The following is a 26,876-nucleotide window of genomic DNA, read 5'->3' as shown; positions in this document are numbered from 1 at the left end:
TGGGTTGTTAGCTTTGAAACCCCAGAAGGAGGAGGAAGTGAAGAGAGAAAGGAAGTCTTAGCTGAATGTGGTGTCTATACTGCTCAACCTATGCCAGAAGGCACTCTTATGCTATTATTATTCTATTCCTGCTGGTGAGAAGCTCCGTTCCAGGCTGGATGGACAACTGTCATGCACCCCCCAGCAGGATCTCTAGTGACCCACAGAACAAGATTCCCCAGGACGCGGAGTCTAAGTCCCAGTCTGCCTTTTCACCAGAGCCCCTGATGGTGGGGATGGACTTGGTGCAAGACTGAAACCAGGTTGCGGTCTCTAAGTACACCCAACTGTGGTAGAGGGGTCCCGCTGAGGGTATGTGCAAGGTGTGAGCCTGATGTGAAGAGGCTGACAGGTCCAGGACAAGTGCGGGATAGATGGATGACAGTCAGGAGTAAGCGTGGTCAGACTAGCTGGGTTGGTAATGGTGGAGGCAGATCGATACAGAGCAGGAGGCGAAGAGTAACTGGGTCACGAGCAAAGGTTCAGCAACAGGCGGTCCAATAACAAAGGGGCAGGCAGAGGAGAAGTCAGGGACGAGCCAGGGATCAGAGCAGGAGAAGGTCAACAAGAATCAGGACAGGCAGGGTCGGCAACTGGGAACGCACTTCAGGAAACAGGTAACAGGAACTAGACCTTGCAGCAATCTGATCACCGCCTGGCTAGTTTAAATAGTGTGCCCTGCACCGTCATTGGTGCCAGACGCGCATCCGCGTGCACGAGTGCGTATGCGCGGCTGCAATTCCCGCCGCGGGCGCCCAGGTCCTAATGCCTGCACATTGGTGCGCCTGGGCAATCTGCGCATGCACAGACCCATTACTAATCTTATCTTCAGGTCTCCAACACCAAGACAGACACTGCATCGTCCTTGGATACCACTGCAACTGGACTTTGCTGTAACAGTCATCACTCTGCATTCATGAGAACCTTGTATCATTGTTGCCTACTTCTACACAGTGACAGGGCCTCGCATTGTCACAATATATAGACAGTATACATATTTAGGGATCTGCTGCCCTCTACTGTCTGAATCCGCAAATGCCCATAAATATTTTGTGTATGCACTTCTTGTCTGTGGGTTGTTGGCTTTGAAACCCCAGAAGGAGGAGGAAGTGAAGAGAGAAAGGAAGTCTTAGCTGAATGTGGTGTTTATGCTGCTAAACCTAAGCCAGAAGGCACTCTTATGCTATTATTATGCTATTCCTGCTGGTGAGAAGCTCCGTTCCAGGCTGGATGGACAACAGTTGGAGGATCTCCCCATCCCCACTAATCTTATCTTCAGGTCTCCAACACTCTTATGCTATTATTATGCTATTCCTGCTGGTGAGAAGCTCCGTTCCAGGCTGGATGGACATCAGTTGGAGGATCTCCCCATCACCACTAATCTTATCTTCAGGTCTCCAACACCAAGACAGACACTGCATCATCCTTGGATACCGCTGCGAATGGACTTTGCTGTAACAGTCATCACTCTGCATTCATGAGAACCTTGTATAATTTTTGCCTACTTCTACACAGCGGCAGGGCCTCTCATTGTCACAATATATAGACAGTATACATATTTAGGGATCTGCTGCCCTCTACTTTCTGAATATGCAAATGCCCATAAACATGTTGTGTATGCACTTCCTGTCCCTGGGTTGTTGGCTTTGAAACCCCAGAAGGAGGAGGAAGTGAAGAAAGAAAGGAAGTCTTAGCTGAATGTGGTGTCCATGCTGCTCAGCCTAAGCCAGAAGGCACTCTTATACTATTATTATGCTATTCCTGCTGATGATAAGCTCCGTTCCAGGCTGGATGGACAACAGTTGGAGGATCTCCCCATCACCACTAATCTTATCTTCAGGTCTCCAACACTCTTATGTTATTATTTTGCTATTCCTGCTGGTGAGAAGCTCCGTTCTAGTCTGGATGGACAACAGTTGGAGGATCTCCCCATCCCCACTAATCTTATCTTCAGGTCTCCAACACTCTTATGCTATTGTTTTGCTATTCCTGCTGGTGAGAAGCTCCGTTTCAGGCTGGATGGACAACAGTTGGAGGATCTCCCTATCACCACTAATCTTATCTTCAGGTCTCCAACACTCTTATGCTATTATTTTGCTATTCCTGCTGGTGAGAAGCTCTGTTTCAGGCTGGATGGTCAACAGTTGGAGGATCTCCCTATCACCACTAATCTTATCTTCAGGTCTCCAACACTCTTATGCTATTATTATGCTATTCCTGCTGGTGAGAAGCTCCGTTCCAGGCTGGATGGACAACAGTTGGAGGATCTCCCCATCACAACTAATCTTATCTTCAGGTCTCCAACACCAAGACAGACACTGCATCATCCTTGGATACCGCTGCGACTGGACTTTGCTGTAACAGTTATCACTCTGCATTCATGAGAACCTTGTATCATTTTTGCCTCCTTCTACACAGCGGCAGGCCCCCTCATTGTCACAATATATAGACAGTATACATATTTAGGGATCTGCTGCCCTCTACTGTCTGAATCTGCAAATGCCCATAAATCTTTTGTGTATGCACTTCTTGTCTCTGGGTTGTTGGCTTTGAAACCCCAGAAGGAGGAGGAAGTGAAGAGAGAAAGGAAGTCTTAGCTGAATGTGGTGTCCATGCTGCTAAACCTAAGCTAGAAGGCACTCTTATGCTATTATTATGCTATTCCTGCTGGTGAGAAGCTCAGTTCCAGGCTGGATGGACAACAGTTGGAGGATCTCCCCATCACCACTAATCTTATCTTCAGATCTCCAACACTCTTATGCTATTATTTTGCTATTCCTGCTGGTGAAAAGCTCCGTTTCAGGCTGGATGGACAACAGTTGGAGGATCTCCCCATCACCACTAATCTTATCTTCAGATCTCCAACACCAAGACAGACACTGCATCATCCTTGGATACCGCTGCGACTGGACTTTGCTGTAACAGTCATCTGGAGGTATCTATTAATAACACACTCTCTCTCCCCCCCCCCTCTATTTCTCTCTCTATATATATATATCTGGGTATATGTGCACAACTCCAAGAGGACTCCTCTTGGACCCTTTGCTGATAATACCTGTTTGTTCATTGCAAGTACTGTTATTAATTACTTTTCTTATTGACATATTTGTATTGTTTCCATACTGGTGTACATCTATATACTTCCGGTTAATGTGACATGGGCGGCACAGTGGCTTAGTGCTTAGCATGTCTGCCGTGCAGTAAATGGGTCATGGGTTCAATTCCCAACCATGGAGCCTCCTGCATGGAGTTTGCATGTTCTCCCTGTGTTCGCGTGGGTTTCCTCCGATTTCCTCCCACACTCCAAAGACATGCTGGAAGGTTCATTGGCTCCTGTCTAAATTGTCCTAGTTTCATCCCTGGCCATGCGGGATTTCCTGCATGGTAGGGGTTGGGGAAAGACCTGGAAACCTACCCTGTAAAAATAATTGCTCAGAGAATTCATGGAAGAAAAAGTCGCTTGCGTGTGACGGTCCATGCAATCGCCAAGGGTCGGATACCACTGAATAGATAGATAATAGATAGATAGATGATAGATAGATAGATAGATAGATAATAGATAGATAGATAGATAGATAGATAGATAGATAGATAGATAGATAGATAATAGATAGATAGATAGATAGATAGATAATAGATAGATAGATAGATAATAGATAGATAGATAGATAATAGATAGATAGATAGATAGATAATAGAAGATAGATGATAGATAGATAATAGATAATAGATAGATAGATAGATGATAGATAGATAGATAGATAGATAGATAGATAGATAGATAGATAATAGATAGATAGATAGATAGATAGATAGATAGATAGATAGATAGAGATAGAATGATAGATAATAGATAGATAATAGATAGATAGATAGATAGATAATAGATAGATAGATAGATAATAGATAGATAGATAGATAATAGATAGATAGATGATAGATAGATAGATAATAGATAGATAATAGATAGATAATAGATAGATAATAGATAGATAGATAGATAGAGATAGAATGATAGATAATAGATAGATAGATAATAGATAGATAATAGATAGATAATAGATAGATAATAGATAGATAGATAGATAGATAATAGATAGATAGATAGATAGATAGATAGATAGATAATAGATAGATAATAGATAGATAATAGATAGATAGATAGATAGATAATAGATAGATAGATAGATAGATAATAGATAGATAATAGATAGATAATAGATAGATAATAGATAATAGATAGATAGATAGATGATAGATAATAGATAGATAGATAGAGAATGTGACATGCTGGCTGCAGTAGTTCTTCTGCTCTCAATTACTTTGATTAGATCTCTGATTCATTTCCCAGGAATTGCCGGTAGCCAGTAATATAGCAACTTTAGGCATCCCTGCCCATCATAGTTACCCACCTGCTATATATATATATACATATGGATGGGGAGGGGAGGGGAGGGTGAGCGTCTCCCTCCATATACTCCATTCTGTGATATATTTATCTGGATCACGTGGGACTATCCTAAGCATGTGTGTGTAGAAAGGTTTGTATGACAGCTCTCTGCCGAGATGTGCATCTGTCTCATCTACCTACGGACGGAGCCCGATGCGTGAATCTGTGGCATGAGTCACCGCATCAGAAAAGTGGCACAATAACCGCTTTTTTGATCAAATGCCCCCCCCCCCCCCCAAGCCTATGATTAATCCTACGGTGTAAAAAAAAAAAAAAAAGCTGTAGGCACTAGTGAAGTCTGTCATTTCTAACCCCATCTGTTTTAATAGAGAATATTGATGAGATGAATAAAGCGTTCAGCCGCCGCGCTTCCAAACATTTAGCTCTCCGTCGGAATAAATAGTAATAAGGTGCCAATCTGTTCCCGCTCAGCGCAGAGCCCCCCTTGTTTTTTTTTTATTTTATCCAAGTTTGTACAAAATGTGTAAGGACCGCATATGCTGCGAGGAGCGGGGTTTTTCGGTAACACTCTCTCCTTGGTAACGTGCAGCTGCGTTCATTCCGTCCAATCGCAGCGATGAGGCAGCTGGATCGCCAGATTTTTATTGCAAACTTGATCTGACACATTTTTTTTTTTTTTTTTTTCTTTTTGCGTGCCGCTTATCCGCCGCTCTAATTTTACCTTGTTGCAGAACGCCTCGTTATCTTCCCCCCGTTAGAGCTTCGGAGGAGCCTCGGTGCGGTAAGCTTCATTCAATGAGTCTTCGTTCCTTGTGTCCGTCAGCTCTTGGGTGTCGTAGGAAGTCCTTGTCATTGCCGTATCTTTAGTGGCACTGTAAGTTTTTTTTTTTTTTTGCTTCCAGGTGATTTTTGTCTGTAGGTGGTTTTGTGTGAAAGCTATTACGCAGTCACAGCAATCGCAGTCATACAGCACAGATTTGAAGAACGGTTTATGTAAAGCCGGAGAGATAAATCTGTAATGAGTACTTAGAGCCGGTGGCACGGTATTAAGTCTTCTCTCACCTTTCTAGATCTGGTAGTTGGAAGGATGGAGGGGAGTTCAAGCATCCAGGCCACGAACCGCGCCGAAAAGGTAAGTACGATGATCTGCCTCGTTCATAGTCAACCTGTCATTATGGAAATGAGCAAATGTGTGCCTGTTCATGGATGGGGTCTATTTAGGTGGCATGGCCTTTGACCTATGGGCGATTAATGACTTACCTGCATGACTTACTGCCCAATTGGACAGGGTGGTAGCCGCAGACTGTGTCCTGTTAGTTATATTAGATAGTATTTTGTTAAATGTGTGATTTCTCTGGAACTGATGATTTGGAGAATTGGGGTGAGACCGGATTGTGGCGTGGATGGGAAGGAGGAAGGAGAGCAGTAGATGGTCGTGGCCTAGTGTAGGGGACAGCGGCGGCTGATCATGAACCATTGGCCGAATAGGCAGAGTGGGAAAGGACCATGGACAGGCGTGGCAAGGAAGCTGATTGAGGATTGGGGCAGAATGGGAAGGCAGGTGGGCAGCTAGTTGAGGACCGGGGGAAGAAAGAGGACGCAGGATGAAAGCTGATTGAGGACTTTGGGGAGAATAGGAAGGCAGGTGGGCAGCTAGTTGAGGACCAGGGGGAAGAAAGAGGAGGCAGGATGAAAGCTGATTGAGGACTTTGGGGAGAATAGGAAGGCAGGTGGGCAGCTAGTTGAGGACCAGGGAGAAGAAAGAGGAGGAAGCTGATTGAGGACTGGGGGGAGAAAGGGAAGGCAGGTGGGCAGCTAGTTGAGGACCAGGGAGAAGAAAGAGGAGGCAGGATGAAAGCTGATTGAGGACTTTGGGCAGAAAGGGAAGGCAGGTGGGCAGCTAGTTGAGGACCAGGGAGAAGAAAGAGGAGGCAGGATGAAAGCTGATTGAGGACTTTGGGGAGAAAGAGAAGGCAGGTGGGCAGCTATTTGAGGACCAGGGAGAAGAAAGAGGAGGCAGGATGAAAGCTGATTGAGGACTTTGGGAAGAATGGGACGGCAGGTGGGCAGCTAGCTGAGGACCAGGGGGAAGAAAGAAGAGGCAGGATTGAAGCTGATTGAGGACTGGGGGGAGAAAGGGAAGGCAGGTGGGCAGCTAGTTGAGGACCAGGGAGAAGAAAGAGGAGGCAGGATGAAAGCTGATTGAGGACTTTGGGGAGAATGGGAAGGCAGGTGGGCAGCTAGTTGAGAACCAGGGAGAAGAAAGAGGAGGCAGGATGAAATCTGATTGAGGACTTTGGGAAGAATGGGAAGGCAGGTGGGCAGCTAGCTGAGGACCAGGGGGAAGAAAGAAGAGGCAGGATTGAAGCTGATTGAGGACTGGGGGGAGAAAGGGAAGGCAGGTGGGCAGCTAGTTGAGGACCTGGGAGAAGAAAGAGGAGGCAGGATGGAAGATGATTGAGCAGCAGGGGGAAGAATGAAGAAGCAGGTGGGTAGCTGATTGAGGATTGGGGGTGGAGGGAGAAAGAGGAGGCAGGATGGCAGCTGATTGAGGGCCAGAAGGAAGAAAGAGAAGGCAGAATGGCAGCTAACTGAGGGCCACAGTGAAGCAAAAGGAGGCACGAAGGCAGCTGATTGAGGAATGGGGGGAAGAAAGAGGAGACAAGTGGGCAGCTAATAAAGGGCCTGGGGCAATAAAGTGAAGGCAGGATGGCCATTGATTGAGGACTGGGGGGAGAAAGAGTAGGCATGAAGACAGCTGATTGAGGAGCATGGGTAAGAATGAAGAGGTAGGTGGGCAGCAGAGCAAGGGCAGTAAACAGTGGGATAAACAGGAGGCAGGATGTTAGATGACTAAGAGCCAGTGGTAGGAAACAGAAGGCATCATGATGACTGGCTGAGGACTAGGGTGACGGAATTGGAGGCAGGATGTCAGTTGGTTGAGGGAAAGAGAAGGCAGGATGGTAATTAATTAAGGATTAGGGTGAAGAGGGGGGAGGCAAGATTACAGATGAATGAGGACCAGTGGGGAAGAATGAGAAAGCAGGACGGTGCTAACCCAGAGATAAGCAGGAATTGGCAGGTAGGCAGCTAATAGAGGACTGTGGGAATAAAGAAGAGGCACGATGGCAGCTGACTGAGAGTTGTGGGTAAGAGAGAGTTGGCATGATGGAAGCTAATTGAGGACCAGGGCGAAGAAAGAGAAGACAGGATGGTAGATGACTGAGGACCAGAGAGGAAAAAGACCAGAGGGGAGAAAGAGAAGGCAAGATGGTAGCTGACTGAAGACCAGAGGGTGGAAAGAGAAGGCGGGATGGTAGCTGACTGAAGACCAGAGGGTGGAAAGAGAAGGCGGGATGGTAGCTGACTGAGGACCAGAGGGTAGAAAGAGAAGGCAGGATGGTAGCTGACTGAGGACCAGAGGGTAGAAAGAGAAGGCAAGATGGTAGCTGACTGAGGACCAGAGGGTAGAAAGAGAAGGCAAAATGGCAGTTGACTGAGGACCAGAGGGTAGAAAGAGAAGGCAAAATGGCAGTTGACTGAGGACCAGAGGGTAGAAAGAGAAGGCAGAATGGCAGTTGACTGAGGACAAGAAGGTAGAAAGAGAAGGCAAAATGGTAGCTGACTGAGGACCAGAGGGTAGAAAGAGAAGGCAGGATGGTAGCTGACTGAGGACCAGAGGGTGAAAAGAGAAGGCAAGATAGTAGCTGACCGAGGAACAGAGGGTAGAAAGAGAAGACAAGATGGTAGCTGACTGAGGACCAGAGGGTAGAAAGAGAAGGCAGGATGGTAGCTGACTGAGGACCTGAGGGTAGAAAGAGAAGGCAGGGTGGTAGCTGACTGAGGACCACAGAGTGAAAAGAGAAGGCAAGATGGTAGCTGACTGAGGACCAGAGGGTAGAAAGAGAAGGCAGGATTGTAGCTGACTGAGGACCACAGAGTGAAAAGAGAAGGCAGGATGGTAGCTGACTGAGGACCAGAGGGTAGAAAGAGAAGGCAGGATTGTAGCTGACTGAGGACCAGAGGGTAGAAAGAGAAGGCATGATGGTAGCTGACTGAAGACCAGAGCAGGGGCGTACTGACCATTTGGAAACTCGGGTCAGTGGGGGGCCCCATGAGATGCCCTTGGTAACTTTTTCATAGGCTTTTTTGAGTTTGGGCAAGGACACAGGGGCCCCATGATCCCCTATTGCCCGGGGGCCCCATGAGTTGTCAGTCCGCCCCTGGACCAGAGGGTAGAAAGAGAAAGCAGGATGGTAGCTGACTGAGGACCAGAGGGTAGAAAGAGAAGGCAGGATGGTAGCTGACTGAGGACCAGAAGGTAGAAAGAGAAGGCAAGATGGTAGCTGACTGAGGACCAGAGGGTAGAAAGAGAAGGCAGGATGCCAGCCAGAATGTAGAAAGGACCAGAAGGTAGAAAGAAGGGCAGGATGGCATCTTGAGCAATGTATTTATTTCCTGTGAATTTTACATTTAAAATCATTGGCAGCTTTACCTATGGGCAGTCCATGCAGGGCAGCCAGGGAATGCCTCTGACCACTGTATGCAGATGCTCCTGTAAGTTACAATAGTGTAGTCATGGACACGCCCCCATTTCTCACTCACAGCAACATTGCAGACCATGTAGTGGGTGTTAGAGTGGGTAGAGAGTGTTCTCTTCAACACCTTCCCCCGGCTAGTGCCTCTATCAGTTATCTGAATCCAGACAGCTTGGCAGGAATTGAAGTCAGTAAATGATGAAGAATGAACATGGGGGGGGGGGGGGATTGTTAGATCAAATTCCAGCTGCTTTCCATGACATTTTCTAGATGACTACAGATCATCTTTCAGACAAACTGCAGTGAACGTTCTCTCCAGGGTATTTGCTGTATCTAAAGCTGAACTCCAGCCAGAGACTAATTTTCAGTACAATGTTCCCTCTCCCATTAACAGTTGAAATGCCGCCATTTTTAAAAAAAACAAATTTAATGCAGAGCCAAAAAATTGTCATGATGATCAACAGTCTTCTAATTTTCTCCAGCCACAGGGAGGAGGGATCAGACCCTCAGGTGCTCCTCACAATCCTCTGGGACTGTAGTTATAGCGACTTGAGAATGATGTCAGACTAGCATGTTAGCCGGGCCCTGATTCGTCGCCAGTAACGGTCATGCTGGATCACGGCCCCTCCCACTGTCCTCCTGCTCAGGAACCAATCAGGTTACACACACCCCTGCAACATAGAGAGACTCCACAATTCACACGTTCTCCATGCCTAAGGTCTCTCTCCAGAGGATGGTCCACAAGTGACCAACATGATGCCAAACTAGCTATGGGTTGTTACGACCAAGGAAACTCCGCAGAAAGGATCCGCCCTCTCCATGTGACGTCATCAAGTCAGAGCTGAATGTGTCACCATCATGACGCCAGACTAGTGGTGGCCAGGGATGACCATGGAGGAGCCATAGATAGGATCCATTCATGCCATGTGACACCATTGCCACAGACTTAGTACCACAATGGGCTAGCACCCAACTGGTTATCCTTCGTATGGGAGAGCGGTGGTGGGTGGTTGGGGACGCAGAAGGACGGCAGTGAGCACTGTTTTCAACAAATTTGATGCTGGATTACTAGCAGGGCCTAAAATATTTTTTTTTACCTAGGGAAGTGTGGGTGTGGTGAATTGTGGGTGTGGTGAATTGTGGGTGTGGCAAAACTGTGCAAAACAGTGGTCAGGAGTGTGTGATACACAGAGCGCCAGGGTCAGGAGTATGTGATACACAGAGCGCCAGGGTCAGGAGTGTGTGATACACAGAGCGCCAGGGTCAGGAGTATGTGATACACAGAGCGCCAGGGTCAGGAGCGTGTGATACACAGAGCGCTAGGGTCAGGAGTGTGTGATACACAGAGCGCCAGGGTCAGGAGTGTGTGATACACAGAGCGCCAGGGTCAGGAGTGTGTGATACACAGAGCACCAGGGTCAGGAGTATGTGATACACAGAGCGCCAGGGTCAGGAGTGTGTGATACACAGAGCGCCAGGGTCAGGAGTGTGTGATACACAGAGCGCCAGGGTCAGGAGCGTGTGATACACAGAGCGTCAGGGTCAGGAGTGTGTGATACACAGAGCGCCAGGGTCAGGAGTGTGTGATACACAGAGCGCCAGGGTCAGGAGCGTGTGATACACAGAGCGTCAGGGTCAGGAGTGTGTGATACACAGAGCGCCAGGGTCAGGAATGTGTGATACACAGAGCGCCAGGGTCAGGAGTGTGTGATACACAGAGCGCCAGGGTCAGGAGTGTGTGATACACAGAGCGCCAGGGTCAGGAGTGTGTGATACACAGAGCGCCAGGGTCAGGAGTGTGTGATACACAGAGCGCCAGGGTCAGGAGCGTGTGATACACAGAGCGCCAGGGTCAGGGGTGTGTGATACACAGAGCGCCAAGGTCAGGAGTGTGCGATACACAGAGCTCCAGGGTCAGGAGTGTGTGATGCACAGAGCTCCAGGGTCAGGGGTGTGTGATACACAGAGCGCCAGGGTCAGGAGTGTGTGATACACAGAGCGCCAGGGTCAGGAGTGTGTGATACACAGAGCGCCAGGGTCAGGAGTATGTGATACACAGAGCGCCAAGGTCAGGAGTGTGTGATACACAGAGCGGCAAGGTCAGGAGTGTGTGATACACAGAGCGCCAGGGTCAGGAGTGTGTGATACACAGAGCGCCAAGGTCAGGAGTGTGTGATACACAGAGCGGCAAGGTCAGGAGTGTGTGATACACAGAGCGCCAGGGTCAGGAGTGTGCGATACACAGAGCTCCAGGGTCAGGAGTGTGTGATGCACAGAGCACCAAGGTCAGGAGTGTGTGATACACAGAGCGCCAGGGTCAGGAGTGTGTGATACACAGAGCGCTAGGGTCAGGAGTGTGTGATACACAGAGCGCTAGGGTCAGGAGTGTGTGATACACAGAGCGCCAGGGTCAGGAATGTGTGATACACGGAGCGCCAGGGTCAGGAGTGTGTGATACACAGAGCGCCAGGGTCAGGGGTGTGTGATACACAGAGCGCCAGGGTCAGGGGTGTGTGATACACAGAGCGCCAGGGTCAGGAGTGTGTGATACACAGAGCGCCAGGGTCAGGGGTGTGTGATACACAGAGCGCCAGGGTCAGGGGTGTGTGATACACAGAGCGCCAGGGTCAGGAGTGCAGAACCAGTACAGGTCTTCTCCACCAGTACAGCTCCCCCCAGAACAGATCTCTCCTTGGTCCCCCCCCCAGTTCAGGTTCTCCCTTAGTACAGTTCTCATTTAGCACATACCCCCCTTAGTTCAGCTCCGTAGAGTACAGATCCTCCACCCAGTACCCCCATAGTACAACTCCATTTCCCCCACAGTACTGCTCCCCCAGTACAGATCTTACCCCCCCCCAGTACAGATCCCCCCTCAGTTTATTCCACCACCCAGTACAGGTTCTCCCTTAGTACAGTTCCCATGCAACACAGCCCCCCCCCCCATTATTTGAGCTCCCTAGAGTACAGATCCTCCACCCAGTACAACTCTCCCCTATAGTACAACTCCAGTTCCCCTCCCACAATACAGATCTCACCACCCCCCCAGTACAGATCCCTCCTCAGTTTATTCAACCACCCAGTACAGGTTCTCTCTTAGTACAGTTCCCATGTAGCATGGACCCCCCCCCATTATTTAAGCTCCCTAGAGTACAGATCCTCCACCCAGTACAACTCTCCCCATAGTACAACTAGAGTTCCCCTCCCACTGCACTGCTCCCATAGTACAGAGCCCCCCCCCAGAACAGATCCCCCTTAGTAAAGGTTCCCCAGTACAAATCTTACCCCCCAAGTACAAAAACTATCCCATAGTAAAGCCACCACAGTGCAGGTCATACCCGCAGTACAGATTTCTCCTTAGTGAAGCTTCCTCCAGTACAGATATCCTCCAAGTACAGCTCCCCCAGCACAGCTCCCCCAGCACAGATCACTCTTTAGCGCAGCTCTCCCCAGTAGAGCTCCCCAGTGTACAGATCCCCCTAGTACAGATTCCCCCCCCCCTTAGTACAGTTTCCCCTAGTACAGATATCCCCCAAGTACAACTTCCCCAGCACAGATCACCCTTTAGTACAGCTCTCCCCAGTAGAACTCCCCAGCGTACAGATCCCCCTAGTACAGATTCCCCCTCCCCCTTAGTACAGATCCCCCTAGTACAGATTCCCCCTCCCCCTTAGTACAGATCCCCCTAGTACAGATTCCCCCTCCCCCTTAGTACAGATCCCCCTAGTACAGATTCCCCCTTAGTTCAGCTCCCCCTAGTACAGATCAGTCCCCCAGTACAGCTCCCTTCCAGTACAGGTCCTACCCCAAGGACAGATCCCCTCCCCCCTTAGGATGTTCCCCTATGTCATGTGACCAGAGTCGGGGGGGCGATAAGGATGGCCTCCCTTACTCTGAACTGCAGCTGCCTGTGTCTAAGACCGCAGCAGATGTCAGCATTAGTTGCTGCTTTATGAATGAACTGTAGGGATTTGGACCCCCTTATCCCCCCCCTTATCTACTCTCCTGATTGGAGGCATGGTGGGAGAAAGCAGAACATTTTTCAGCAGCGATATGGCTTTTGCTAACATACTGTTACTGCTCAGATTTAAAACACCTTTTATGCTGAAATATTATATATATATATATATATATACAGGTATAAAGTCTATATGTAATATTTACATTTGTAACTTTTTATTGGGCCTCACAGCTACAGCAAATGAGAGAAAAATATGGCCAAGTGGAGGAGGAAGACTGTTTCCCATCCCACCCTAAACGGGGATCATACTATGCCAACCACTCCATGGAGGATGTAGACACGCACAAGATTGGACACACGGACTGGTGTAGCTGCGGACACTGCATCACCATGCCCACCGGGATAGAGTCGGTGTGTTGTTCTGAAATCGGCAATGTACAGCCCCACCTAGAAGGAATACAATGCATCACGCAACACCGATACTTCCCATACATGTGTGAGAACAGCGATATTGTGCAAATCCATATGAACATGCTGGCGGCTCCGGGATCAGCCCTGCCAGAGGACAAGAACAGGTATGGTCATGGCAGGATCATAGAAAACATATTTCATTCCCTTCACAGCTGCAGATTCTTTGTAACTTCTGTCCAGTTTTTATTGTTGGTGAACCACAAGATCCCCTATTGTTCATATCCAATGCAGGGGCGGACTGACCATTTGCACACTCGGGGACTGCCCGAGGGCCCGGGATCAGTAGGGGGCCCCACAGGGGCGGACTGACAACTCATGGGGCCCCCGGGCAATAGGGGATCATGGGGCCCCTGTGTCCTTTCCCAAACTCAAAAAAGCCTATGAAAAAGGTACCAGGGGCATCTCATGGGGCCCCCTACTGACCCCAGGCCCTCGGGCAGTGCCCGAGTTTCCAAATGGTCAGTCCACCCCTGGGGCCCCATGAGATGCCCCTGGTACCTTTCATGGGCTGTTTCTTAGGCTTTTTTGGGTGTGGGCAAGGACACAGGGGCCCCATGATCCCCTATTGCCCGGACGCCCCATGAGTTGTCAGTCCATCCCTGATCCAATGTTACAAAGATCTCATTGCTTTCTTTACCCTCCCTAGCGGTCTGAGTATTTCTGTGCTCAAAGCGGTACATTTTTTTGCATGGAAATATGTATTTTTTTTATTGTCGGCCTGTAATTTTTAGGAATAACTCCCTGAAATCTGTCCGAACAAGAGTCTAGTAAACATCCCGGGGAGGATGAAATTTGAAACACGAAATCATAAATTATAATATAATAAATAATCATAAAAAATAATAATATAATAATAATAAATGTAATCCAATAATATAATCAAACCAAAAACACTGAAATGTGAAACAGAGCGCCAAGTTGGCACATCGCTGAGCTCAGTCGCAGAATCGTTTTCAGTGTCTGATGAGGAATTTCCCCCACCAATCATTATCACTCAATTCTGCAAGTGGTTCTGATTTACTATCGCTGTTCTCTAGCCGGTCTAAAACCGCGTCTGACCTAAAGGGACGCTTTTTGGACGCCATGGACGTTTCTCAGTTTCCAGGCAGAAAGGGCGGTAAAAATGCAGGCAGGGCGCCGGACAAAGCACTCGGGACAAAATGTATGTGAAATGGTTTGATACAGGAATGTTATACTATGTGATTTTAGTGTATTAAAAAATGTCAGTTTTTAAAATTTTCAAATTTGCCGCCGGTTCCGTCCCCCGTACGTCCCGATACTTTCAGGGACCGGAACCCAGAAGACAGATGCCGGCATTGGCCGGAGCAGACGGCCGGGGAAGCTGCAGGGGGGACATCGCGGGAGCGCAGGACAAGGTAAGTGCTGCAGAGAATCCCCGAGGAACGCTGCATGGTAAGCCCCAGTGTAGCTCGGGGGGGTTACCGCTTGTGGTGCTGAAACTTTACCCCGAGCTACACTCAGGAATACCGCCAGGGGGGTTAATAATAAAAATAATACAGCGCAAATAATACAAATAATCAAAACTGTGACAAATTATATGTGAAAGTCCAAAAAAAAGTCCCAAATTAAAGTCCAATGTCTCCAAAAAAATGTGAAAAAAATTATTATTGACTCAAACTTTATAAATTTTCCAGCTTGCTCACATCTTCTGTGAAAAGCATTTTATAGATCCACACTCGCCAAATGCTGTGAATTCCCAAACTGGTATATAAAATGCTTTTCACAGAAGATGTGAGCAAGCTGGAAAATGTATAAAGTTTGAGTCAATAATAATTTTTTTCAAATTTTTTTTGGACTTTAATTTGAGACTTTTTTTTTGGACTTCCACATATAATTTGTCACAGTTTTGATTATTTGTATTATTTGCGCTGTATTATTTTTATTATTTTTTTTTATGTTTAGGCAATCCTTGAATAGCAGAATTTAATTTTTCACTCATTTCCTTTATCGCAAGTTTGATACATATTCATTGCTCTCTTTACTACTGCTGTACCTCCCACGTGGAAGAAAAATATATTTTAAATATATTTTAAAAATATTCTTCCCAAATACACTGACATATATTTGGAATATTACAATTTTGGCCGTATTCAATATATTTCAATACACACACACATATATATATATATATATATATATACACACACACACACATACTGTATATATATACACACACACACATATATATATACACACACACACATATATATATATACACACACACACACACACATATATATACATACACACACACACATATATAAATACATACAGTATGTTGAAATGCATTTTTTATATATATTAAAAAAAAAAATGAAATATTTTTAAGAATACATTTTCGAATATATGTCTTTGAAAATACATTTAACCCCTCCCCCTCCAGAGGATTTCCCCCCCTTCCTGACCAGGCCATTTTTTGCATTATCGCGCTGCGTTACTTTAACTGACAATTGCGTGGTCATGCAACGCCGTATCCAGATGAGATTTACCTCCATTTTTTCCCACAAATAGAGGAGCTTTCTTTTGGTGGTACTTGATCGCCTGTGTGGTTTTTATTTTTTTGCACTATAAGCAAAAAAAAGACTGACAATTTTGAGAAAAAAAAAAATATTTTGGACTTTTTGCTATAAAACATTTCCAGTAAAAAAAGGTTAAAAATCAAATTTCGTCATAAATTTAGGCCAAACTGTATTCTGCTCCGTGTCTTTTCTAAAAAAAAAAAAATCCCAATACGTGTAAATTAATTGGTTTACGTGAAAGTTATAACATTTACAAATGATGGTATAGATACTGGGATTTATTTTTTCTACTAGTAATGGCGGCGATCAGCGACTTTTAGCGGGACTGCGGTGGACATTCTGACACTGGGGGGGGAATAACTTGGTGTAATCAGTGCTAAAAAAAAGTACTGACACTGTACTAATGGCACTGGGCAGGAAGGGGTTAACATGAGGGGCGATCAAAGGGTTAACTGTGTGCTGTGTGTGTTTTACTAGAGGGTGGGGTCTGTGTGCTTCACTGTAATCACACTGATCAGGATGGCTATGCTGTGCGGTGTGCCTGAGCTGACAGGGAGGAGGACTGTTTGTAAACAAAACAATCTTCCTCCCCGTCAGAGATGCTCGGTAATCACCAGGTGCCAGCGGGTAATTACCGGCCGGGTCCCAGTGACTGACATCCACGGCTGCGAATGGCTGCATGGCTCACTCGCGCCCCCTACCCGGAAATGCAAAATCACGTATATATACGTGATTCTGCGCACAGGTGCCGCCCTGTAGCAGTATATCTGCTATAGGGAGGTCCTTAACTGGTTAATCTACATTTTTGGAATGCATTTACAAATATATGTAGAAATATATGCTAAAATGACTTTTTTGTATGTTAAAAAAGATCTAAAGAATATATTTTAACAAAAATATATTTTTAATTATAGGCCTTTAGAAAATATATTTAAATTTACATTTTTTTAGAATACATGTTAAAATATATTAGGTTTTCCAATATATTGTAAATATAGGTCACATATATAATTTATTTTTTCTAAATATATTGGAAATATATTTCTCTTCCGTGTGGGCTTCAAGAATAGTGAATTGGTGGAGTTTATTTTTGTGATGCCTTTTATAAATGGAGTTGCAGATAATACCAGTGTGCCCATGAAGGACTGTGGTCTGAGCTGCCATTAGATGGCTCAGAACACAGAAACAATGTACAGAGCCAGTCGGAGCAGCCCTGTACCTTGCAATCCCTGTGCTGACCAATCACAGTGATCACAAGGGAGGAAGCCAGGATTTTATGATTTAAGGGATCATGATGAGAGGTTGTAATTGATTTTAGGATTGTTTTACCTACCTAGGACATAGATATGGGGGATGAGGGGAAGGTGAAACCCTCCAGCGTATTCATGGTACCTAGGCCAGGTGTCAGCAAACATCAGCATGTGTACCTGCAGTCGTGTATTTAGGTTTTGTGCTGCCCTAGGCAACACAAAAATCGTCTGCCCCCACGGACACCAACCAACACCCCCCCCTTCCCCCTTCCGCGGAGAAAGCCTGACATTGACCAACATCACCCCTGCCCCCCATCTGGGAGAGACTTCCACTACCCCCCCTCCTGGTGATAGAGAGAAAGACATCCATCTTCACAGCTCCGGACATCCCCGGGAACGAGAATCAGGCTCTACATAGACCATCAAGCAGTCCGCAGCCTCTCTTGGATCCCACCTGGTCCCCATGAAGTTCGTATCCCTTCTTCCATCCCTTCTTCTGGGGAGAGGTGCTGCCCTCCTGAAACATGCCGCCCTAGGCAAGTGCCTTGTTTGCCTAGTGGTAAATACACCCCTGTGTACCTGGGCAGACACCGGCACCTGCTCACTAGGTTGTCAATTACAAATCCTGGTCCAACCGCTTCCTTGACCTCACCCATAGAACCTGCCCCTTCCTGCTGGTCAGTCACATGGGTCGGCATCCTCAACTTTTGTAAGACATCTGCTGGCTCCGGAAGAGAAGGATAATGGGTGTGCGGGAAGGTAGGCAATGGAAGGGTTCAAGTGGACTCACAGTAACCTCATGCCATATGACCACATGCTGCAGCACTTGACATCCCCATCCTTGGTATTCCGTATGAGGAGTTCTCTCTACTCATCACATGCTGCAGGAAAGCTTAACCCCCCCCTCCCCCAGACACCTACACAATACTTAGCATGCACGCATTTTAAAATCTCTCTGTTGCTAGGTCTTCTATAAGCAGGCCTATCAAAAGAATGGATGATCCAATAAAATGCAAATCTTGCTGTTTTGTTCCAATTAAAGACCCATCTCTAGGCATCACAATTTCTCAGATCCCTTCCCCCCACCTGAAAAAAGGAAAACCTTCCGATGCTTTTTTTTTTTTTTTTTAATCAAATAAGTCCACCCTTTGGGTCTCTTACCGTTGCCCCTTTTGGGTGTGGCAGTCGGTTAGCCAGCACTGCCATTTGTCCCAGCACTGACCAGATCCCTCTTTGTGACATCATCACGCTGTGCCACCTTCTGGAGCCTAAGAGGACCCTGCCACTAGACAGTCAATAGGAGTTCTTTACGATGCTGGAGATGACTCCATCACATTTAGTGACTATGGATTAGACAAGTAAAAGGGTCTTTTAGGTTTGGATTTTTAGTTGGGGGGGGGACCATGGTGTGGATTTAATGGTTTGGTTAATAGTTACTTCTCATGTTGGGGAGGGGGAACTATGGTGTGTGTGTGGGGCGAAGGATTTAATGGTTTGGTCAATGGTTACTTCTCATGATGGGGAGGGGGAACCATGGTGTGTGTGTGGGGTGAAGGATTGAATGGTTTGGTCAATGGTTACTTCTCATGTTGGGGAGGGGGAACTATGGTGTGTGTGTGGGGTGAAGGATTTAATGGTTTGGTCAATGATTACTTCTCATGATGGGGAGAAGGACCATGGTGTGTGTGTGGGGTGAAGGATTTAATGGTTTGGTCAATGATTACTTCTCATGATGGGGAGAGGGACCATGGTGTGTGTGTGGGGTGAAGGATTTAATGGTTTGGTCAATGGTTACTTCTCATGTTGGGGAGGGGGAACCATGGTGTGTGTGTGGGTCAGGGGTGGACTGACAACTCATGGAGCTCCCGGGCAATAGGGGATCATGGGGCCCCTGTGTCCTTGCCCAAACTCAAAAAAGCCTATGAAAAAGGTACCAGGGCATCTCATGGGGCCCCCTACTGACCCAAGGCCCTTGGGCAGTGCCCAAGTTTCCAAATGGTCAGTCCGCCCCTGGTGTGGGTTGAAGGATTTATTAGTTTGGTCAATGGTTACTTCTCATGTTGGGGAGGGGGAACCATGGTGTGTGTGTGGGGTGAAGGATTTAATGGTTTGGTCAATGGTTACTTCTCATGTTGGGGAGGGGGACCATGGTGTGTGTGTGGGGTGAAGGATTTAATGGTTTGGTCAATGGTTACTTCTCATGTTGGGGAGGGGGACCATGGTGTGTGTGTGTGTGTGAGTTGAAGGATTTAATGGTTTGGTCAATGGTTACTTCTCATGTTGGGGAGGGGGACCATGGTGTGTGTGGGGTGAAGTATTTAATGGTTTGGTCAATGGTTACTTCTCATGCTGGGGAGGGGGACCATGGTGTGTGTGTGGGGTGAAGGATTTAATGGTTTGGTCAATGGTTACTTCTCATGTTGGGGAGGGGGACCATGGTGTGTGTGTGTGGGGTGAAGGATTTAATGGTTTGGTCAATGGTTACTTCTCATGCTGGGGAGGAGGAACCATGGTGTGTGTGTGGGGTGAAGGATTTAATGATTTGGTCAATGGTTACTTCTCATGTTGGGGAGGGGAAAATATGGTGTGTGTGGGGTGAAGGATTTAATGATTTGGTCAATGGTTACTTCTCATGTTGGGGAGGGGAAACTATGGTGTGTGTGGGTGAAGGATTTAATGGTTTGGTCAATGGTTACTTCTCATATTGGGGAGTGGGGACCATGATGTGTGTGTGTGGGGTGAAGGATTTAATGGTTTGGTCAATGGTTACTTCTCATGTTGGGGAGGGAGGACCATGGTGTGTGTGGGTTGAAGGATTTATTGGTTTGGTCAATGGTTACTTCTCATGTTGGGGAGGGGGACCATGGTGTGTGTGTGGGGTGAAGGATTTATTGGTTTGGTCATTGGTTACTTCTCATGTTGGGGAGGGGGACCATGGTGTGTGTGTGGGGTGAAGGATTTAATGGTCTGGTCAATGGTTACTTCTCATCTTGGGGAGGGGGACCATGATGTGTGTGTGGGGTGAAGGATTTAATGGTCTGGTCAATGGTTACTTCTCATGTTGGGGAGGGGAAACTATGGTGTGTGTGGGGTGAAGGATTTAATGGTTTGGTCAATGGTTACTTCTCATATTGGGGAGTGGGGACCATGGTGTGTGTGTGGGGTGATGGATTTAATGGTTTGGTCAATGGTTACTTCTCATGTTGGGGAGGGGGAACCATGGTGTGTGTGTGGGGTGAAGGATTTAATGGTTTGGTCAATGTCCCTTACATTGGTGGTCATTTGGATTTTTGGGAAGGACATTCCTTGCATTGATGGTCAGTGGGAAGAATGTTCTCATTACAGATGGAGGCGGACCTGGGCAAGGTTGGGTGGGGCAACTGGTGGAGAGTAAGGTTTGTGCCTGGCTTGTAGGTCTAGACTCAAAATTTTAAGCCCTGTACTAGTATGTTGCTGAGGAAGTGTCTTGGAGAAGCTATGGAACCTCGTTAACACTACAGAACAAGCTCACTACTACTAGCTATAACAAGACAAACAATATTTTTAAGTACCAGTAATATGCCGTCTAAAAAATTGTTGTTCGCAATAACTTCTTTGTAATATTCATTTTTTTTTCAATCTGTTCCTCCTCAGGTCACTTAGGAAGACTGCCTATAGAGGCTTTAGCGCATGGATCCATGGCCAGCTGGGTAGCGGAGCACGAAAACCAGTTCCTGCGTGCACCGTGAACAAAGTCAGAGCCGCCTTTCCAGATCAGGACTCGGGCAAAGTGTGCAGCGACTATGCAGCGGAGTTTATGGCTTTTGACTAGAATGTATTGACTTTGACAATTTCTAACCATTTGCTGACCTGACCTGAAAAGCAGGCACTTGGGAGTAATAATGTTTTTGGAAAGCCTGCACATAACCCTTATGAGCCCTGAATTCCAGGGTGATGATTTATGCAGACGCTGGTTTGTCCACCATTGAGCATGCATTTGGGTTGTGGATTCCGGGAACCTATATTGAGTCCATTTGTTTGGGTTGTGGCCTTTGCTAATTTTCCTGTGGTCCATTTGTTTGGGTCGTGAGCTTCGGGTACCTCAACAGTAGTCTATTTGTTTGGATTGAGGCCTCCAGGACCTCACCTGTCATCCGTTTGTTTGGGTTGTGATCTTTGGTACCTCTCCTGTAGTCCATTTGTTTGGGTTGTGACCTCTGGTACCTCACCTGTGGTCCATTTGTTTGGGTTTTGGCCTCTGGTACCTCACCTGAGGTGGGTTTGTTTGGGTTGTTGACTCTGGTACCTCACATGTGGTCCATTTGTTTGGGTTGTGGCCTCTGGTACCTCACCTGTGGTCCATTTACTTGGATTGTGGCCTTTGGTACATCACCTGAGCACCATTTACTTGGATTGTGGCCTTTGGTACTTTACCTGAGCTCCGTTTGCTTGGATTGTGTCCTTCGCTACATCACCTGAGGTCCATTTGCTTGGGTTGTGGCCTTTGGAAAAGCACCTGAGGTCCATTGGCTTGGGTTGTGGCCATTGGTACATCACCTGTGGTCCGTTTGCTTTGATTGTGGCCTCTGGTACCTCTCCTGTGGTCCATTTGCTTGGATTGTGGCCTTCAGTACATCACCTGAGGTCCATTTTCTTGGGTTGTGGCCTTCGGTACATCACCCGTGGTCCATTTTCTTGGGTCGTGACCTTTGGTACCTCACCTGATGTCCATTTGTTATGGGTGTGGTCTGCAGTACCCCATCATTTGTAAGATCCCTGATGATCACGGGTCATTTGAGAGGTAGAGAAAATGGAAGGGCCCTGTTACTGATGGAGCTGAGTTGGCGTTTTCAATAACTGTCAATGACAAAATTTCACCAGCACATCACAAGCTTTATCAAGAGCAGCTTATTAGTCACAGATACAGAAAAAGAACGTTGTTTTGGAGCCTAAACTAGCTCCTTTATCAGGCAGATGTTGACAACAAAATGAGAGCATGAAACATATATAAAAAGAATCAAAAACAATAGGAAGGCAAGCTCTCCCATACCCAGCACTGACCACCCCCAGCGTTCAGTAAACAATTAAATATTGGTTGACCTCTGTGGGCTTGACTAACTTGCCAAACAGACAATCACCATTGTTCCCAACTATCACAATATTCCAGCGTGTACCAATGGGGCACCATGAATCCTGCTAGCCATATAACACATGTAAAATGCCCAGCATTCGCCACTTATTACGCATATACTGTATGTATTGGCACCATTTGTGCCACCAGGATGACAGCAGGAAGCTTTAGGCCCAACCATGGCAACCACCTATAGTCCAAGATCATGGGGTGCTGTCTATGTTATGGAGGAGCTAGTTTAACCTCAAATATGTCACTGTATTGACTAAAAAACTGCTCTAATAGGATCTTAAGATGTGCTGGTGAACATTTTGCCTTTGAGAATTCTAGATGGTGGCCCTCCTGTGTTGGCAATACCACTTGGAATGCACCACGCCTTCTTCACTTCTTGGAGACCTTTTCCATAGTTGCGATTTTGGGTTCTCCCAGGGCTTACAAGCCAATGAAGGTGCCTAAACTAGCTCCTTTATCAGGCAGATGTTGACAACAAAATGAGAGCATGCAACATATATAAAAAGAATCAAAAACAATAGGAAGGCAAGCTCTCCCATACCCAACATTGACCACCCCCAGCATTCAGTAAACAATTAAATATTGGTTGACCTAGGTGGGCTAGACTAACTTGCCAAACAGACAATCACCATTGTTCCCAACTATCACAATATTCCAGCGTATACCAATGGGGCACCATGAATCCTGCTAGCCATATAACGCATGTAAAATGCCCAGCATTCGCCACTTATTACGCATATACTGTATGTATTGGCACCATTTGTGCCACCAGGATGACAGCAGGAAGCTTTAGGCCCAACCATGGCAACCACCTACAGTCCAAGATCATGGGGTGCTGTCTGCCTGATGGAGGAGCTAGTTTAACCTCAAATATGTCACTGTATTGACTAAAAAACTGCTCTAATAGGATCTTAAGATGTGCTGGTGAACATTTTGCCCTTGAAAATTCTAGGTGGTGGCCCTCCTGTGTTGGCAATACCACTTGGAATGCACCACGCCTTCTGCACTTCTTGGAGACCTTTTCCATAGTTGCGATTTTGGGTTCTCCCAGGGCTTACAAGCCAATGAAGGTGCCTAAACTAGCTCCTTTATCAGGCAGATGTTGACAACAAAATGAGAGCATGCAACATATATAAAAAGAATCAAAAACAATAGGAAGGCAAGCTCTCCCATACCCAACATTGACCACCCCCAGCATTCAGTAAACAATTAAATATTGGTTGAACTAGGCGGGCTTGACTAACTTGCCAAACAATCACCATTGTTCCCAACTATCACAACATTCCAGCGTATACCAATGGGGCACTATGAATCCTGCTAGCCATATAACACATGTAAAATGCCCAGCATTCGCCACTTATTACGCATATACTGTATGTATTGGCACCATTTGTGCCACCAGGATGACAGCAGGAAGCTTTAGGCCCAACCATGGCAACCACCTACAGTCCAAGATCATGGGGTGCTGTCTGCTTGATGGAGGAGCTAGTTTAACCTTAAATATGTCACTGTATTGGTGACTAAAAAACTGCTATAATAGGATCTTAAGATGTGCTGGTGAACATTTTGTTTTTGAGAATTCTAGATGGTGGCCCTCCTGTGTTGGCAATACCACTTGGAATGCACCACGCCTTCTGCACTTCTTGGAGACCTTTTCCATAGTTGCGATTTTGGGTTCTCCCAGGGCTTACAAGCCAGTGAAGGTTTCAAAGCCAACGAGATGCCTGCTTCTCAGGTTGTGGATGGTGCATCATGTTGTAAGTGAAAAAAAAAAAAAGGTGAAAGAACCCGACGGCAGCATGCGACAGTACTGTAATAAATAAGGTGTCACTGGCTTCCGCAAAACCTAATAGGCGTGCCGGTACTTACCAAATACGAATCCTTCCAACCGTCGGGAATGTGTGCTGGTTTTTGTAAATATATTCCTTCCTTCCTTTCTTCAATATGGTCGGGACTGAAAAATAAAATGTTATTATGAGGTTAATATGAAATACTGCATAGGAATATTTTTATTGTATTTTCATATGTAGGTGGAGCTCTTGACTTCTGTTTTTCATACCCGTATTGTACAAAGCCTTCAGCGGGAGCTGGAAATTACAGAGAACCGAATGGGTCAGGACAGTGACTTCTCCCCCTCCATTCCCTCCTTGGCGCTTATTCACACCGCAATGCACAGAAAAATGCATGCGCCTTGACGTGACTTAAAATGCGGTGATATGCTTGTTAATAGGCCCCTGGTTTGCCACCATCAATGGTCACGCCGGCCCAGGGCACCTTCCATTTTTCTCCTGTAGAACAACTCACATTTATTTGTCATAAAAAGGCTCATAAGGTGCAGTCTCATAGAGGTGGAAGAATGGCTGCGTCCCGGTGGTTGCAGGAGAAAAAGCCGGCCGGCATGTGGAGTCTCCTAAGGATGGCGTCTGGAACTAACCTCTGAGGGTGGAAGCGCGCTCCTTTGTCAAGCTACAAAGGACCAAGGAGCGCGCTTTCGCTCTCAGAGGTTAGCGCATGCTCTGAAATGCGTCGTTATGCATGCTGGTCCTTGACATCATCACTCTGACGTCGAGAGTCTCCTAAAGATGGTGTCTGGAACGCACGTTGAGGCGCGACGTCGGCATGATGAAGCGTTTCAGAGCATACGCTAACTTCTAAGGGCGGAAGCGCGCTCCTTGGTCCTTTGTAGCTTGACAAAGGAGCGCGTTTCCGCCCTCAGAGGTTAGCACATGCTCTGAAATGCGTCGCTATGCATGCTGGTCCTTGATGTCATCACGCCGACGTCGAGAGTCTCCTAAAGATGGTGTCTGGAACGCACGTTGAGGCGCGACGTCGGCATGATGAAGCGTTTCAGAGCATACGCTAACTTCTAAGGGCGGAAGCGCGCTCCTTGGTCCTTTGTAGCTTGACAAAGGAGCGCGTTTCCGCCCTCAGAGGTTAGCGCATGCTCTGAAATGCGTCGCTATGCATGCTGGTCTTTGACGTCATCACGCCGACGTCGAGAGTCTCATAAAGATGGTGTCTGGAACGCACGTTGAGGCGCGACGTCGGCATGATGATGCGTTTCAGAGCATACGCTAACTTCTAAGGGCTGCGTCCCGGTGGTTGCAGGAGAAAATGCCGGCCGGCATGTGGAGTCTCCTAAAGTTGGAGTCTGGAACGCACGTTGAGGCGCGACGTCGGCATGATGATGCGTTTCAGAGCATGCGCTAACCTCTGAGGGCGGAGGCTCGCTCCTTGGTCCTTTGTAGCTTGACAAAGAAGCGTGTTTCCGCCCTCAGAGGTTAGCGCATGCTCTGAAATGCGTCGCTATGCATGCTGGTCTTTGACGTCATCACGTCGACGTCGAGAGTCTCGTAAAGATGGTGTCTGGAACGCACGTTGAGGCTTGACATCGGTGTGATGATGTCAAGGACCAGCATGCATAGCGACGAATTTCAGAGCATGCTCTAACCTCTGAGGGCGGAAACGCGCTCCTTTGTCAAGCTACAAAGGACCAAGGAGCGCGCTTCCGCCCTCAGAGGTTAGCGCATGCTCTGAAACGCATCATCATGCCGACGTCGCGCCTCAACGTGCGTTCCAGACTCCATCTTTAGGAGACTCCACATGCCGGCCGGCTTTTTCTCCTGCAACCACCGGGACGCAGCCATTCTTCCACCGCTATGAGACTGCACCTTATGAGCCTTTTTTATGATGTATAAATGTGAGTTGTTCTACATTTGAGTGGTTTATGCTGCGCTTAGAGGCGCTTCTTTTCTTCTTCATTTTATACAGAGTTCTGCTACTACTGCTATAGGAAGCTTGCACTAGGGCCACGTGGACTTTTTTGCAGCCCTATTTACTGGACTTTATGGACAATTCTTTAATTCATTTGCATGGTGGCAGTTTTTGCACTGATTGTTCTTCCTTTTTCTTGGATTCCACCATCTGGGTCGCCCATGTTCCCGGCCAAAGGCCAATAGAATGTCCACACAGTCAGTCCATTTAATGCTGGGCTGTAACATGAACAAAGCGCACAGTTCTTCCCAAGGACACCTCTTCCTCCTTCCACCCAACGTTAGCATTACTGTACCGACCAAACTCATTTTGAACATGGAGATGCCAACCAGCAACCAGCAACCATGCAACCAGCACTTCCTCTTTCCTCAGGCATAGGTTAGGTGGGTTCTCCGATGGGGCCTATCCCGAAGGGTGTCCTCCACTTGGACTATAACCTGTATTGAGATGTTCTGTAGGCTACTAAGTGTAGGTTATAGTCCAAGTTTCCCATCAACCAGGGGTGGACTGACAACTCATGGGGCCCCCGGGCAGTAGGGGATCATGGGGCCCCTGTGTCCTCACCTACACTCAAACCACACCCAAAAAAGCCTAGATGGGCTCTGCCAGGCCTCCCCAGCCATCAGAGCCCATGGCCGCATCTACGTATGCACATTAATTGTGGCACCAGGCAGGGACGGACTGACAACTCATGGGGCCCCTGGGCAATAGGGGATCATGGGGCCCCTGTGTCCTTGCCCACACCCAAAAAATCCTATGAAAGTGCTCGAATG

At 47.1% G+C, this 26,876-nt stretch overlaps 1 protein-coding gene across 1 annotated transcript; it reads left to right on the top strand.

The window, feature by feature from the left end:
- Positions 1-4,899: 4,899 nt before the first annotated feature.
- Positions 4,900-24,320, top strand: LOC149428688 (uncharacterized). Its single transcript, XM_089667113.1, has 4 exons — positions 4,900-5,231; positions 5,521-5,582; positions 13,178-13,521; positions 20,841-24,320. Exons 2-4 carry the CDS (start codon positions 5,538-5,540, stop codon positions 21,016-21,018), a joined length of 567 nt encoding a protein of 188 aa, XP_089523239.1. The 5' UTR covers positions 4,900-5,231; positions 5,521-5,537; the 3' UTR covers positions 21,019-24,320.
- The last annotated feature ends 2,556 nt before the right edge of the window (positions 24,321-26,876 follow it).

The sequence above is a fragment of the Staurois parvus genome, unplaced genomic scaffold (assembly GCF_062004578.1).
Source record: "Staurois parvus isolate SC_StPar_1 unplaced genomic scaffold, SC_StPar_1.0 ptg003035l, whole genome shotgun sequence".
NCBI classification, from domain to species: Eukaryota; Metazoa; Chordata; class Amphibia; order Anura; family Ranidae; genus Staurois; species Staurois parvus.
The sequence above is the reverse complement of the archived record's forward strand: the minus strand, read 5'-3'. Positions and strand labels throughout refer to the sequence as shown.

Coding starts and splice junctions, on each gene's coding strand:
- LOC149428688 (XM_089667113.1), top strand. CDS start 5,538: ATGGAGGGGAGTTCAAGCATCCAGGCCACGAACCGCGCCGAAAAG. Junction 5,583..13,177: donor CCACGAACCGCGCCGAAAAG/GTAAGTACGATG, acceptor TGGGCCTCACAG/CTACAGCAAATGAGAGAAAA. Junction 13,522..20,840: donor CTGCCAGAGGACAAGAACAG/GTATGGTCATGG, acceptor GTTCCTCCTCAG/GTCACTTAGGAAGACTGCCT.